Consider the following 15970-nt stretch of genomic DNA (forward strand, 5'->3'; position numbering starts at 1 on the left):
TTGAACTTCAGCCAATAACTTAATATTCATAATTCTTTTGTAAATTAAGCTGAAAAACATATCTTTTAAGGTGAATACTTGCTTTCTTTCCTTTTGTGGGAATCTGGCATTCTATTATGAAGTATTCAGAGCAGGAAATTGTCTTCAGATGAGCAATTACAAGCAAGAAACTTGACCATGGGCTTTACATGGAATCACAGGTCCTTCAGCCTAGTGGATGACCTTTAATTTGGTTTTGGTTTTTGGAGATATGAGATTAATCAGCCTTAACACTCTTGAAGAAAAGTTTTTTAAGACACGAATTTTCAAGATGCACAATTCCTACTAAACTGATATAAGCTTATACAGGGAGCATAAGGTTATAGACTTTATACCATCTAGACAGAGCTTCTGTTGACAGGAGTGGGAATTCTGCACCTTAGAGATTTTTCTCCACACGCTGAAATCTTGAGATTGACAACAAATAGGGAGAAAATCCAATAGTCCTCTTATGAAGTGGTGGCCCAGTGTACACTGGTTGCAGTAATACTGAATAATGACTACTAGATTTGTTTTGACTGCACACCTGTCCTACTCTGTATTTTAACCCAGGTCTCTAAGAAGTGACTCTTAAGCACAAACCTCAAGTCGTAGCAGGTCAGAAAAGTTAAATTCCTAGCAGGTAGGTGGTGGTTTGAAAGCAGTGTTCAGTGGAATAGCATAGAAGCAGAAACCTTTATCCAGATACCATATCCAGGGAGTGCTCTGCCTGTCCTAGAGACCCATTTTTTTCAGAGTTTTCCCCACATTCTGATTATCTCAGAAAAACTGTTAATCTTTGTAATGGAGAGGCAGGAAAGAATTCTTATGGGTTCCTAACAAAAGCCTCACTTGCTCCCAGAAAGGGATTTTTGGCCTAAAAGAGCCAGGAAGTGGTATGTAGTCAGAGGCCCATCATGGGGAGAAGGTGAATATTTTTCCATATTTAAATGTTTGTAGTTTTCTAGAGGGATTGTGTAGTACTCAAACAGAAAGGAGCTTTGTATTTAAGTATCCCTTGAAATTGTGCTACTGAAAAATGCTGCATGTTCTATAAATATGTATAAAGTCTCCTTCAACTCTGTTGCAGTTTGACATGTTTAAACAAGGTTTAATATACTGCAATGCACTGTGGAGGCCAGGAGCAGAGGCTGAGCATCCTTGATGCTTCAGGTCTTGGAAATGGTTATAATTACCAGGTAGCATGATTACTAGCACACAGTAATGTCTTTCAGCCAGGTAACTAACAAGCTTGGAAGACAAATTAGCAGTGTTCAGGCCATTAGAAAATGTTCGTTATCTCAAAGAATTTGTGGAACCTACAATAGGGTTTAACTAGGAAGGGTGACATTTTAAGATCTGCTCAGGTGAATTATTGATAAACCCTTTATAGTAACACACAGCTCTGAGAGCTTCAGGCCATGAAGTTACTTCAAGTTACTAATAATAGCAAAGAACATGAGCAGCTCTTGAGGTGGAATAAGCCACAGACACAGAGTTTTCCTCCAGCTCCAGGGCATGCTTGTGACAGAGCATTTGTAAAGAAAGGAGAGGTTCTGCTAGCAGGCAGGAGTGCCAGTGAGTCTATCAGGACCAGAAAAAACCTAGCAGAGGAGACAGATATGGTGCATTGAAAACTGCAGTATTTATTTCACTTTGGACCCGGTTCTATAGATTTCTTCAGCTCTACTGAAATCTGCTCCAGTCACACTGAAATCAAGGCTCTGACAAAGTCTATACTGAGCTCACAGTTAATTTTGTTGTTGCTGTTATCTAAAACATGTGCCTTTGGCCACTGTGAAGTCACAGACTTAGTGTCAGGTTCTGGAAAATAAATTTCTTTCTCTCAGAGTTCATTAAAAAAAATGTGTAAAAAGTGTTCTTTTAAAAAAAAAAACAAAAAAAAACTTCAAGACTAAGATTCTTCAACTATCTCAGACAGTTATGCACTACTGTTTATTTTTGTGATATAATGTGCACTTACTCTTGGGGAGAATTTGACCTGTGATCTATATGATCCTTCTAAATTTTGAAATATGAACTGTGTTACATTATAGAAATCTCCACTAAGGTTTTAGTTTAACTAGTGTCATAGAAACATATGAATATCTTGTCATTCTTCTATATAATAATCAACCATATGTATTCAGATAAATAATTCACATACACCCTGTTGCTGTAGTCCATCACATCCTCTTTGGATCCTATCAGTCACACACTCATGGTTCTTTACAGAGTGGGTGTTCAAAAACAAGAAGTAGGTTCCCAGAAAGGTGGTCAATGCTTCATCACATCAGTCTCTTAGAAAGAGGCACTTGTACAAGCCCTTCATAATGGGCTTTAATCCTTGGCCAGTCCTGAAGAGGTGAGGGAGTTGGACTAGATGAAAACTGTAGATCCTGACCAACTGAAATACATTCTCCTTCCCTTCTTCCTCCCCGCTTCCCCCTCTCCCCTCTCTTCTCTCTATTGCATTCCATCACGTTCCCTTGTGCCCTTCTTGTAAATTAGAATAACACTGACTAGCTTCCAGTCGGCAGGGACCTCCCCAGGCTCCCAAGGCCTTTGCTAGAGGACTGAGGGGATCATGCCATAGGATCCACCAGCTCCTTTAGTACTTGAGAATGAATCCCACCAAGGCCTTGTGGACTTAGAAACATTCTTTGATCGTAACACACACGTGTGCTGGAAAGAACCATGCTGTTTATTGGGTGCAGGAGAGGGGGGATGCTGAGGGGCCGAAGCTACTCAGTGCCGTTGTGTGGGTCCAGGGGAGCAGCAGGGCCAGCTGGACACTCGCCTGCCCTCGGTGGGGCTGTCTCATAGGAAGCACTGGATGTGGGAGCCTGCTGGGAAGGAGCGTTGGAGGGCCCCAGAGCTGCGTCCTGCCTCTGGGCACTCTCAGTCCCCAGGAGGCCTCTTCTGCCAGCCAAGGGCTGTTGGTCGTGGGCCACCCATACTGGTTGTAGCGTCTCTGCGGTGAGTGCCTGGAAGCCCCACTCATAGGCTATCATCTCTCGCGCGAGGGCGAGCAGGCTGACCTTGTACTCCTCGTAGTCGCGGTCCCCTCGCACTGAGTACAGCAGCTTCTCCATGGGCTGCCTGCACACGGGGCAGTCGTCTCTCGCCATGGCCCACTGCCAGATGCACTGAAAGCAGAATTTGTGCATGCAGTAGGTCACGTAGGCCGGCTCCTTCATGTACTCCAGGCAGATGGGGCACCAGGAGTCTTCTGCTGCCTCCAGTGGTCCTGCCTGTGGCGGCTGGCTCAGGCTGCCACCACTTTCAGCACAGCTGCTCTCCCCCATGTCTTCTTTGGCACCTGATGCCATGTCCTGCCAAGAGAGACATGCAAAGTGCTGGAGCTTATCTGGCAGGAGGGGCACTCGGGATCTCTTGGGATGTCAAGCTGCTCCCTCTCACCAGCGCTGCAGCAGCGGGGACACAAGCAAAGAGAGAACCTGGCCTGGGGAGCAGTGGAAGAAATACACAGGTCCTTCAAGAAGGAAAGCCTCCCAGCTGCTCAGGGTGATGTTTCCCCTCCCAGCCCACCTCTACTGCTGTGAACTTGTCTCCTGGGTGCCCCCGCTGCCTGAATGTGCCATGGATAGGAAAAATCCTCCAACGGCATCAAGAGCTGCAAGGAGCAGCTCCCAGAGACGAGCACCAGCACCAAAGGTCTTGCCTACCACTCCAAACCTTGCAAATTTGCTCAGTTTGAGTTTGGGGCATGAGCTCATTTAAACAGCAAGAGATTCTGTGTCATCCGTGATGTCATAATCCATTGCTAGGTAGATCCATCATCCGATTGGGTAAGTAATTGGTGATGTCAATAGTGCATCACTTGGGCTAGATTATCACTCTAGGTCCCTACCAATTGAATTATATATTCTCTCCTCTCATCTCCTCCCTTGTATTTCACTGTATTGCATTCCATTTCTCTGTGCCCTTCTTGTAAACTGGAATAATGTTAATTAGCTTCCACTCAGTGGGGAGCTCCCCACATTCCCGAGACCTTTGCTAGATGACTCTGGGAGTACTGCCATAAGATCTGCTAGCTCCTTTAGTACTCTGGGATGAACCCCACCAAGGCCACATGGACTTAGGAACATCTGATTGATGCAGCTGGTCCCTCACAATTTCTGTATCCACAAAGGGAAAACCACTGTTCCCACAGCTCAGAGGACCAGAGAGTCCAAGGATTACCACCAGTATGAAAGACTGAGACAGAAAAAGCATTGAATGCCTCTGCTTTTTCTGCATGCCCGTTTGCCAGGGGACCATCTTCATGAAGTATGGATCCAGTGTTTTCCTAGGGCCTCCATTTACTACTGACATACTTAATAAAGTCCCTTCTTGCTTTCTGGCACAGCAAAAGCTGGTGGAAGAAATGCCCAGTTCCCTTGAGAAGGAAAGCCTCTCACTCCCCTGGGTCAAATTTTCCCTCCCAGCTTACCTCTACCTCTGCAAGTCATCTCTCCCCCTGGCCCACCACTGTATGAAATCAAAGCAGAACTGGTGCATGCTGTAGGCAGTGTTGTCTGCCTTTCTTATGGCTCCCAGGTGGATGGGACACTGGAATATGCTGCTGTCTCCACTTGCCCTGCCTGGATTCAAGTACATCCTGTTCCCCTGCTGAATCTAATTTAAAGCTCTACTGCTAAGTCCAGCTCACTTCCTTTCCTGAACACTCTTGCCCCCACTGGTACCTCTATAATACCACCCAGTGTACGAGAAGTATGATAAGATATTCACTAAATAAAGTTTCAGATTGAAACATCCTGAACATACTTAAGAACATGCTGACTTCGGAAAATACAGTGCAAATCTCTCCAACATACATGCTTCTTGTCAGAATGATATATCTCACTATGCACCTCTCTTCCACAGTGTGGGGATGACCAAAGAAGGTTCTGTATGAATCAGCTGTTAAGAGACACTTGTGCCATGAGACTGACTCGGTAAGCTGGTATTTAGCAATATTTATGTTTGCAATTGTTTGTATTTGCAGTGAACCTCCTTGCCCCAAAGGATAGTTCCAGAAGTACTGGAGACAGGAATGATACCAAAGAGAAAGACAGTTGTCTCAATATTTTAGACTCTTATTTTGAGACCTTTAATGCTTGTTCAGAAAAAATCAATAACCTCTTTTAGATCTGTGTAATTTTTCCTCATTCTCTTCCTTTCGTGTCACTGAAGTTTTCATTAGAGATTTCATGTTTCCCAAAGATTCCCATGATTGAAGGTGTCATAATTTTTGAGATTAAATACTGTAAAAATAATAGGCTTACTCTTCATTAGGTCTGTATTTTCACACTTGGGTGATCTTCTAAAATTTTTCATTTAATTTTTTTTTTTATGGAGGCTAGCTATGACAAGCTTTTAACTTGACATTCAAAGTGCATCTGGCTCTAAAGCTAATCTGGGATGGACAAGCACTAAATGAGAGATTCCTCATTCAACTCTCATTATATTCTGTTTCGTGCTTTTAGATAAAGAAGTAGTTAACACTTTTTGTGATGTTTTTTGTCTATGTGTTATAAAGTACTTTGCCAGCAATGGTAAATGCCACACCTGGAGGAAAATATAGAGGTAGTGACTTGTTCAAGGTACCTGGTGCTTACTGAGGACCCATCTGGTTTCCTGGGACTGCGACCTAAATTTCCATTCTGATCCTTGCTATAAAGTATTTTAATGATGAGTCTACGAACTTTAGGACCACAGAGAATGTCTGCAGAACAGGATCACTTACTATAGGTCCCCCTGAGCCCCCTTTTCTCCAAGCTAAACAATCCCATCTCCCTCAGCTACTCCTTGTAACACTTGTGCTCCAGACTCTTCCCTGGTTCTATTGCCCTTCCCTGCACATGATCCATCTTGTAGTGAGGGGTCCAAAACTGAGCACAGGATTTGAGGTGAGGCCTCACCAGTGCTGAGTACAGGGGGACAGTCACTTGCCTAGTCCTGCTGGCCACAGTATTGCTGGTACAAGCCAGGATGTTGTTCTTCTTGGCCACCTGGACACACTGCTGGCTCATGATCAGGTGCTGTGCCACTTTCCAGCCACTCTGCCCTCAGCCTGTAGTGCTCCCTGGGCTTGTTGTCACCCAAGGGCAGGACCTGGCACTCGGTCATGTTGAACCTCATGCAATTGGCCTCAGACCATCAATCCAGCCTGTCCAGATCCCTCTGCAGAGCCTTCCCAGCCTCCAGCAGATCAACACTCCCACCCAGCTTGGTGTCATCTTCAAACTTGCTGAAGGTGCCCTTGATCCTCTTGTCCAAAAGACTGATAAAGATATAAAACTGAACTGCCCCCAATACTGAACCCTGAGGAACACCACATGTGACCAGCTACCAGCTGGACATAACTTCATCCACCACAACCATCTGGGCCTGGCCATACTTAGTTAGGCAGCATGGGGATAAACATTTTAGAAAGGGATAAACAGCATTTTAGAAAGGGAACCTAGCATGTCTTCAGTAGATGGTGCTACCAGGGAACTGAGAAATAAATGCTGTAAGTATGTGGTATAAACTTGACATCTTCCTCCCATGTAGACTGACTCTCTTAAGTTGTTTGTACTTTTCTTATTTCTTTTCTTTTGAAGACTATTACCTTGCTAAAAACTGTCCTCAACATCAAAGATGCACTGAATGTTCCTGGGTTAGCATTGCCATATTTATACACAGCTATCAAAGATGTACAAATAGGAAGTATGTCTGTGTGATAACACACCTTTGTTATTATCTAGCAGACAAAGATATTCAGGATAGCATTGGTAGCAATACTTCAATCATTGGTACAAGTTGCTGAATTAGTTTCCTAATAATTATGTAAAATTATGGCTACTTTATACAGAAAATTCCCTAGGGAAGAATAAACTGATGGAAAACACGCTAATTTTTTAAACTATCATTATAACTAATGAAATTATTCTGTAACCTGCATTTAGGCCAAGTGTGCTAATAAATATGCTTACCTGGATGTAAAAAATCAACAAGGCAAGCTCACATGTTCAGAACTACTTTCGAGCTGGGCAATGCTATGGAAAAGATGTTATGCCTGGAGATTTGGTCAAAGTAGAGCAACAACTTGTATTAGCTATGATTTAACAGGATTACAGGAGGAATTGCCAGGCAGCTACTCCACACACAAAAAGCCTGGCTAGATAAAGCTAGTGCAGATTGGAAAAAAAAAGCTGTAAAGGCAGAACTACCTTTAAGAGGAAGTGAATAGTACTGTCTGCAGGGAAATGCACCATGGTATTGGCACAGGGAAGGCCACCTAACATTTCTCTATGATTATTTCAGTGCAATGATTCTCCTTGTCCTGCTATATAGATAATGGAAGCCTAATCATGTACCTTGAAACCTGTACTTTAAGGCCCTGCTTACAACCGTCATCTCTGATTTGTCAGCCCAGCTGAGACACATGAGGACACACACAATTTCTCTGTAAACAATAGTCCATTCGCTCTGAAGAAATCAAAACACTTTTGTGACTTTCAGCTACCAGACTGCAATGGGGGTAGGAGATTGGGGGGAATTCCCTTCTAAGCCTTCTGAAGAGGGAGAACCCTGACAGAAGATGATTGGGGGATACAGGAATGCAAAAAAGTCAAGAATAAAGTAAAGAATAGAGTAAAACAAATAATGCTTTCCTCATTAATTGCAGCTGAAGGTAGTTCAGTTGCAATTGAATATAAATTGCAATTTCCACTTTTTCATAAAAGCATGTGCAAACCCTAACTTACCTCTGATGACCATCAAGGCAATAATGTGTCAGTAGGGTAGGCAGGGTGTAAAAGTGGGGATTAGGGTTTCCATATCCTTTCCTAGTGTCTTGACCCTAGAGAGGAGGCTGACACAGAAATGCACCTGTGAGTCAGACATTAGCTTTCTCTCACAGGTATCTGTTTTTGGTTTGTTCCAGCTGACAAATAATCGACAGCCAGAATTTCACAGTGCTTGAAACACAGAAAATTACACAAACACTTCCTAAAAGCAAAACTCTGATTTTTAGTTATCTTTTGGTGATAGCACTTGGAACCTGTGATCCTGAAATGGTGAGATTTACAGCTGAAGCATCAGTCCTGGAGTTCAGTGTAGAAAATGTATGCTCCTCTTCATAATCCTAATTAATTTAGTGAAGCTTTGCTAAGACGCAGCAATCTGCTTGTACAGACTTTGTGGTGATTTGATGTGTAGCATGACAAAGGCATGGAACCACAGAGTGGCATAAGTCTGTCTACAGAAGTAAAACAAATTCACAGCTTAGGTAAGGCTAAGGAAAAGGCAGTTGCTGAAGCAGTTTGAGAATGTAAACTTGAGAACTGTATGCAAATAAAGTTTAGTGGGCTATGTAGCAATGGTTTCTCTTTATGACACACGGTTTTATACTTGTGATTTAGAATGGACTTTTGAAATGTAGAGCTTTTCCAGATGTTTTGCAGATTTTTTTTACCTGATTCTCAGCAACTTTAGTCTGTGAAGTGATTGAGAAAGAAGGCATTGAGTCATAAAATCATTTAAGTTGGAAAACACCTTTAAAATCATCAAGTCTAGCTGTAAGAAAGTAGCACATGCTTAAGTTCATCCTTCTTCAAGGTAGTATTTAAGCACTTGCTTAACCTTAAAGAGTAAAATAAATGGGATGTGAAGTTCAGTAGACACTGAAATAGCAAATCACTTCTTGGAGTTCTTTAACTTGGGAAACTTGTATCTTCCATGTATATGTAGATTTTTTGCATCTAGTCTTTGTGGCAAATAACTACCAAAAAACATGAAGATCCAGACTCAATTACATGATGTCTGCATACACACTTGTCCTTATTTTATACCAACATAAAAACACTGTCAATTAAGCTATTCCAGACTTACAGAATGTGAAAGGAAAAAAAAAAGGAAAAAAGACTCAAACCTGTTCTCTTTACCTAATTGTTATTAACTTGATGTTGGTTTTTTTTCTGATTTCCAGGCAGAACCTTTTCTCTGTTATTATGAACTATAGAGATCAAGTGGAATATCTGTTGCAAAATGAGGTATTTTTCTCAGTTTGTTATACCAGAAAAGCATTAACTTCTATGTGAAAGGTATCTAATTATTAATCTGTCTCAGATGCACTTAAGAAAGACTTTTAATTAAGGCTGTTTAATCTGACTTTGAAAGGATATAAATTCTCTTAATAAAACTTGGCTTGAACTTAGGGAGAAGGTGCTACAAATTTAAAATATCAAAGGTGACCGTTTCTAAGCGTCAAGGAACCTGTAAATAAAAGCAGGATCATTTGGGTTGACAGTATAATATTTGAAATTAGTAGAGGTATAATGCATTATATGTATCTGCAAAATTTGTCCCTGATTTTCAAACCCACAAGCCTAATGTTTACATATTTAGGATATATATGCAAGCATGTGATACTTCGAAGAATTAGGTTTAGACAGCAAAACTCCCATGAGATTTTATTTGAAAGCATTGTGGGCTGCCAATTGAATGCTACATCCTTAAAGGAAAAATCTCTTAAGAAATCTTCTCTGCTAACTAGTGTTTTAAGGACAAGTGTCTAGAGGAAAAATTGAGTCATACCTTGGAAGAAACCTCATGGTTATTTGATCTGAATTTCAGATTGTCATTATAACTGACTTTCAAGGGTTTAAAACTAGAAAGAAAACAAAAGGTGTTGGTAAAATCAAAGAATACTGAAGTAGCATGGAGATATTCCAGGGCATCCCTTCCAGAGTTATAACTCATTATGCTAAATTGTGGATTTCTTTGAAATGTATGTTAAAACATAAAATTATTATTATTTGTTTCAGAACTCTGTCACTTATTTTTAAGTCCAGATTTTAATCTCTCTGGATATCTTGATCCATGGGTATTTCTATTTTGAATTTTCAGAAAACATACACTTGCATACAAATGTGTATACATGCACACACTATATGTAAATGCATATATACATGAGTACATAAATATATATCAATAAGTATGTAACTAAATATATAGAGATAAAAATATTCTATATTTTTATGTAAGTCTTTGATACTTTTTCAAAATGCATGCAAATTTATAAGCTTTTGAACTGTGCCTTGCTACAAAGTAAAGCTCTGGGCCTGATAACTGTGTAGGTATTCACTGAATTTTCCTTTGTAAGCAACGTCTCAAAGGAAAGTATTTAGTGTATAAAATGTGATGCAGCCATAACCATTTGGAAAATTGAGGTCCCCAAGCTGAAATGTGCATATATATTTCCTTACTGAAGTAGACCCATCAGGGTAATTATTTACATTCACTTGAAATTTTAGGGCCTAAAGTAAGAAGATTCTAAATTCAAAGAAGGCTGTAACCTCAACATTAATGAGACTTTGCAATCCACCCTCTGCAACTGATGCTGTGTAGATATTCCTCAGACCTATAATGAAGCACTCTTAAATTTGTTTTTGCCAAAGATTTTTACCTTGAGTAAGCAATTTCTTGAGATCATTAACTTTTTATAAAGGGAAGGAAGTACATTTTTCAAATATTCATACTATCTAAAAAATATGTGTGTGTCTAGAGCTAAACTTCTCTGTAGTTAATTTTTTTTAATAAGGTCTTGCCTACTCTGGGACACTCAATAAAGTTCATATGAATTGCTTAAAAGAGCAGTATTGCAAATTAATTATATGGGTCAGATCACCATGCAGATGTTTTCATTCAAAGGCATCAGCATATGGAGCTTTTTCAAACCTGCAATAATTAAAACTAGTGTTATTGATTTGTTTTAATAAGTGGCTAAAAATTATGGAGCTGTAATGTAATAACTTACAAATATGTAGTAAAGAAAGCAAAAAATGAACATCTTTTTTTTTGGCCTTTGAATCCTTGTTTATTTATTTTCTCTAACTTCTTACTAGATTCCTTGAAGAAGGTTTAAAATTCAGATCTTTATAACTGCCCCACATCCCAAGGCTGCACAGGAGCTGTTATGTTGATTTTTAAAACTAGCACTTGCAGCACTGGGAGGGTTGTTGTCCTTCTCTGATTCACCTCAATCCACCCTCAGCACACACTGAAATTTAAGGCAGTGGGAGTTACTCACATACACCAAATTAAGTGCACACGTACCTGCTGAAGTTCTGTACTCAGCTGGAAGTTCCTTAAGCATTGGTTTTGATCAGACAGATCTTGAGATTCTCAATTAAAAAACCAAATCAAACAGTATTTTGCACATTTATCTGCATATTTCTAAATTTACTTTTTCAAAGACTTGGAGACACCAACACTTCTGACTTACGTGACAAGCCCACTGTCATTATTAATCATGGTAAATAAATGGAAAATTCATTTTAAGATGGATAATGCCTCTATAAAACAAAAATGAAAAAAAAAACAACATTAAGGTATTTGGCACAGGGAGGGGATTGGTGCTATTAGAGTTGAAATGTAAAGAGTGTTCCCAGAGTCAACCAACCAGCCCTTTTGATTGCCCTGATAATCACTTGACATGCACTTTATTTAAAAACCTATTCAGAATGTGCTATTGCTGTAGCGAAGACTTTGTAAATTTTTTATACAGAATGTAGAAGTTCTAGAATGAAGTAACATTTTTTTAATCATATAAATAATTGAAACACCAAAATATCTTTCTAAGGTTCTGCTGGTATTTAAATACGTAGAGGCAAAAATAAAAAAAAATTACAAGTTGCTGACTGTAATTGGAATTTCAGAAGACGTGAAACTTCTGCAAGAAATTAATCTCTGTCTTCCCTTTCTTGGGACAGAAATCGATGTCCTACTCTACATATGAAAAAGGAAAGTTCTTTACATGGTAATGTCCCAACAGAGAAACAGTGTGAAAGAAGTCACCATTCATATTATAGAGTATTATATAATTTTTTTATATGCTTACTCTCCTTCATCTGCAATATGCTCTTCAGAAATAGTTACCATAAAAACAATGTGTTATAGTATACTAGCTTCTATAAATATTAAGTTCTTGATAATTTATCTATAAAGGGGATAGCATATTAAACAGAAATTGATACATCCCTCAAGATATCCAGCTCTCTTTATGGAATAGTATGTATATGTACAAAAATATATAAACTGTGGGTTTGGTTTAATTTTTTTTATTTTTCCCTATCCAGAGAGCTGTTTCTCTACTCAAGGATTACTTTTGTGTGTGCCCATTGCTTGTGTACTGCTCAGTAATTGCCCTTCATAAATGTATTTACAAGCATAAAATCCCATGTTCTAATAACTCATACCCCCCCGTGAAGAGGAAAAATGCTAAATTAAAATGTATTTAAATTAAGTGCTGAATTAGAATTATATTTAATATTCATTAAAAACTCTACATAGTAATTAAATATATATATGTACATATGTTTAAATATAGACAGACATTTTTTCAACAACTCACAGTAAATCAGCATGTATAACTCTTTGGGTTTGTCAGTGTTACTTACAGTAGCAAAGCCATGCCATTTTTATGGGTTCCTGCTTCAGCTGGCAATATATGCATGCACAGAGAGTAAATCCTGCAAGAGTTCAGTTATAAAAACCTACTTGGTAAGAAAGAAATAAAAAAGAAAGGAAATGTCCTCTTTGTAAATTGATAGAACAGCCAATCACCTCCAGACCAAAGGAGAGTCTAAAGTTCTCAGGAGATCACAGTCAGCCATAGCCTTTTCCTCTCTAGAACCTGCATTATGAAAAGGCATTGCTGTCCTTAATTACTAAAAAACCCAACAACTTATATTTAATAGAATCTGATCACCAAATATTTGAGCATATTTTATGTAATTCATTCCTGCTTTAGTTCTGCTGAAGGCAGATAATGTGGAATTAGTCGCCTCAATATATTTTTATATTTATTTGTATTAATGGGAGGTGTTAGCCTTCTCAGTACAGTCTGCACATGAACCTTAAGCTTGAAACCAGAAAGTTCATCTTGGTACAGTTTTTCTTTTTCAGGCATGAAATGGATGAGTTAGAGAAATGGTTTTATCGGTACATAGACATGCTGTAGTGCACTAAAAGGAACATTTATCAGTACAGAAACATGGAGAATATTTATAGGAGAGCTTCTGTGTGTTCAGAGAATGTATTTTAAGGTTTAATGAAGTGATAGAACTATGCAGGAAACCCATGATTTTTTATTTATTTATTTTCCTGAACATAGAGTTCAGTTCAAATTGATATTTGAAGACTGCATTTTCCTTCCTTCGGGATCAAAATTTTTTCCCTTGAATTCCCCAAAGTATTTCTGAGATTATTCATCTAGGGATTTTTTTCATATGGTAATATTTAAAGGTCTAAATTTATGATCAATAGGATTTAATAGTTTTAACTGCATGTATATTTTTGCAGAAAGCTAGTTGCAGAAGTACTCAGTCCACAGGTGTCAGATTATGCAGCCTCCCACACAGTCACTATTTTTAGGAGGAACATGGCTGTTTTCCAGCTCTCACAGAGATGGGTAGGAGACAATAGTGAGGATAAATTCAGAGAATCATAAAACCTCAGAAAGCTTGTGAATCTCTTGGGTTCAGGCTTCCTCAGAAGTTTCTTTACAGTGCTTCTACACCCTTGAAGTTCAGACAAACCAATGTTTTGCCTTCAAATCAGTCCTTAATACCAAATTTGTTGCAGTTTTCAACACGGAAAATAATTATTTTGTGGAAAATAATTGGACTTCAACAAAAATTACGGTCTCCTTAGGAAACAGTTGGTCATTAGTGATTTCAGTGTAGCCAGATTAATGCATGGGGTGTTTGAATTTTGCTTGAGCAGATATGATTTTCTACACACTCACTGGCATGAAGTTTATGGTAAGGCATTTCTGATAAATGCTTTGAGTCTACTGTTTGCCTTTTTTTTTTTTTTAAGTTTCTTTGTTGTCAACAGCATGAAGTTGATCATGTGATTGAAGCAACTAAAGCAATCTGCAGTGTCCTCTGCTTCGTGGAAACCAGAGACATTACTGATGCAGTCAAGAAACTCAGTGCGTTGCCACTTGTGAAAGCACAGGTAAAAGAAGCACGTTGATGTCCTGTTTTTCTCCTTGAAACTGAAACTTGAATGGGTATCACTAATTTTTTGATTGATCAAGTCCACTTACTGTCTTGCTACATGTTTTTCCTTTGACAAATATTAGGTAAGAGGCACTACAAAGAAAGAAAAGAATGTTGACAATGTGCGACAGAAGAGCAACAGAGGACTTGTTTTGTGTTTAACTGGACCTGATATTCTCTTCTGGTTCTTCTTTCCAGTTCCTACTGAACATACAAATCTCTGCCTCACCACATCACCTATTCACCAAATTGTGATTTCAAAGTGTTAGATTTTTATATTTTAGCGTAGGTTGTTAACAACAATAAAAAAATAGCCCAACTTGTTTTTCTGTAAATGTCACCTGAATTTTGAGGTTATTTTCAGATTGAAATGTTTCTGCTATTTATACAGAAAAGGACCAGCAGTCCTGATTTTAGCTGAAATACTCTTAAAACACAGAAATGGGTTTTCCAGGAGTTTCTGGACCTTTCCCTTTTGTTCCAGTTTGTGAACTGGGACTTTTTAGGGCAGTATCTGTTCTCAGTTTTGACATCATCAGCTGCTTTGGTACGACCTCAGACAAGTCACTATGACCTGATTTACACAAGTTCTGAGCACCCAAAAATTCTTCTGAAGTCAGCGTCTTGAAGATGCAGGTGCTCAGCAAATTTGAAAATCAAGCCATTAATCACTTGGATTTAGTCTGGTATAGTCATAAGTCATGCTAATTCTTTCAAACTGTAATGAAATTCCCTCTTCACACTTTTTAAAAAAATTAAGAAGTTTCTAAGAAATTTTCTTCTTTCCATATGTGGTCTTTTGTCATTCTTTCTCATGGCAAATGCTGTTTAGAAAAACATGCCAGACTGGGTGGAATGTTTGTGTTCAGAACGTTACCTCCTTACAAATTTTTATTCTTTCTCCTTAGTATTTGTTGGTTTTGATTTTGGTTTTTTTTTCTCATGGCTTGTGATATGTGTAAGAACACCTATGACAGGGAAGTAAACAACGGGATAATTAGCATTAACTGAATTAACTAGTGAGCGTTAATTAGAAACATGTCTAGCTAAATAAGTGGGACTTAATATGCCTGATATGCTGTAAGACTAGGAAAAGTTAGTGTAATTCTTTTCATAACATTCCTTGTGCCATAGGACTGATACATATCAATTCTGTACTGTCACCTATATACACTTACTCTTAGCAGGTTCAAAACCTCAAACAGTCACCATCATACAGAGGCAAACTTCTTCCAGAGAGCTGAAAAGACTTCCCAAAGAGCAGAAAGTATATTAGTTGAAAAGGCTCCAGTGATGTTCAGAAAACCTCTTTTCTTAAATCTCTGCATTTTTAGCCTCTGTTTATTCCTCTGAGATGGGGCCAGGGGAGGGAACAGCTTCCACCTTAAAGTACAGAACCCAAGCAAACAGTCTTTAGAACATCAGTGTAGCTCTCTGCAGGTCTGGGTTGTAAGTAAATTATAAGTAAATCCCTGCACCATGTTTCTGGAGCAGAGGAGACAGATTCCACAGAGCTGATACTGCATGTCCCTGGGCAGAACCAGCTGAGGCCTTCTGGTGTTGGTTATATGGTGTTGGTGCTGTCTCTCTGAAGGCTGGCAAGTGTTCTGAAGGACCAAGCTGCAAGAAACAACATAGCTTTAGGGTTTTTGTTTGTTGCTCAGACCTGACCAGCTGATTCACTTAAACCTCTTCCCTTGCTTCCTTTCTAGGTCATGACTCACTGTAAGTCTTGCTTCTATAGCATCCTAAATATTTTCATGTCTGCTTCAGCATTCAATTATTAGAAGTCACTGTTGGGGATAAACTGCATAAATGGGTCTGCACAGCACACATTTTACGGCATGTTGTGGAATTAAATGGAAATAAGTATATCTCCACTTAAAGTTTTT

The 15970-nt window shown here is 39.0% G+C and overlaps 2 protein-coding genes across 3 annotated transcripts in view; one reads left to right on the forward strand and one right to left on the reverse strand.

The window, feature by feature from the left end:
- The window catches only part of PIK3C2G (phosphatidylinositol-4-phosphate 3-kinase catalytic subunit type 2 gamma), a 205679-nt gene that overhangs the window by 29658 nt on the left and 160051 nt on the right, over positions 1-15970 (forward strand). Inside the window, exons 7-9 of the mRNA XM_039379280.1 lie at positions 4909-4979; positions 8999-9062; positions 13912-14034. Coding sequence (XP_039235214.1) covers positions 4909-4979; positions 8999-9062; positions 13912-14034 — 258 coding nt within the window. The remainder of the gene's footprint in view (positions 1-4908; positions 4980-8998; positions 9063-13911; positions 14035-15970) is intronic.
- LOC114001911 (putative E3 ubiquitin-protein ligase RING1a) lies at positions 2700-3704 on the reverse strand. 2 transcript variants are annotated; one of them, XM_027747491.2, is made up of 2 exons: positions 3571-3704; positions 2700-3353 (listed from the first exon to the last, which is right to left on the reverse strand). In XM_027747491.2, the coding sequence occupies exon 2, from the start codon at positions 3348-3350 to the stop codon at positions 2763-2765; it is 588 nt and encodes a 195-aa protein (XP_027603292.1). In that variant the 5' UTR covers positions 3351-3353; positions 3571-3704; the 3' UTR covers positions 2700-2762. The 2 variants fall into 2 exon arrangements, with proteins under 2 accessions (XP_027603292.1, XP_039235221.1); XM_039379287.1 differs by lacking the exon at positions 3571-3704 and adding an exon at positions 3442-3542.

The sequence above is a fragment of the Pipra filicauda genome, unplaced genomic scaffold, assembly GCF_003945595.2.
Source record: "Pipra filicauda isolate LSUMZ 115617 unplaced genomic scaffold, ASM394559v2 scaffold104_size2351352_pilon, whole genome shotgun sequence".
NCBI lineage: Eukaryota > Metazoa > Chordata > Aves > Passeriformes > Pipridae > Pipra > Pipra filicauda.

What these genes read in the sequence shown, in the direction of transcription:
- LOC114001911 (XM_027747491.2), bottom strand. Translation starts at nt 3,350, where the DNA reads ATGGCATCAGGTGCCAAAGAAGACATGGGGGAGAGCAGCTGTGCTGAA.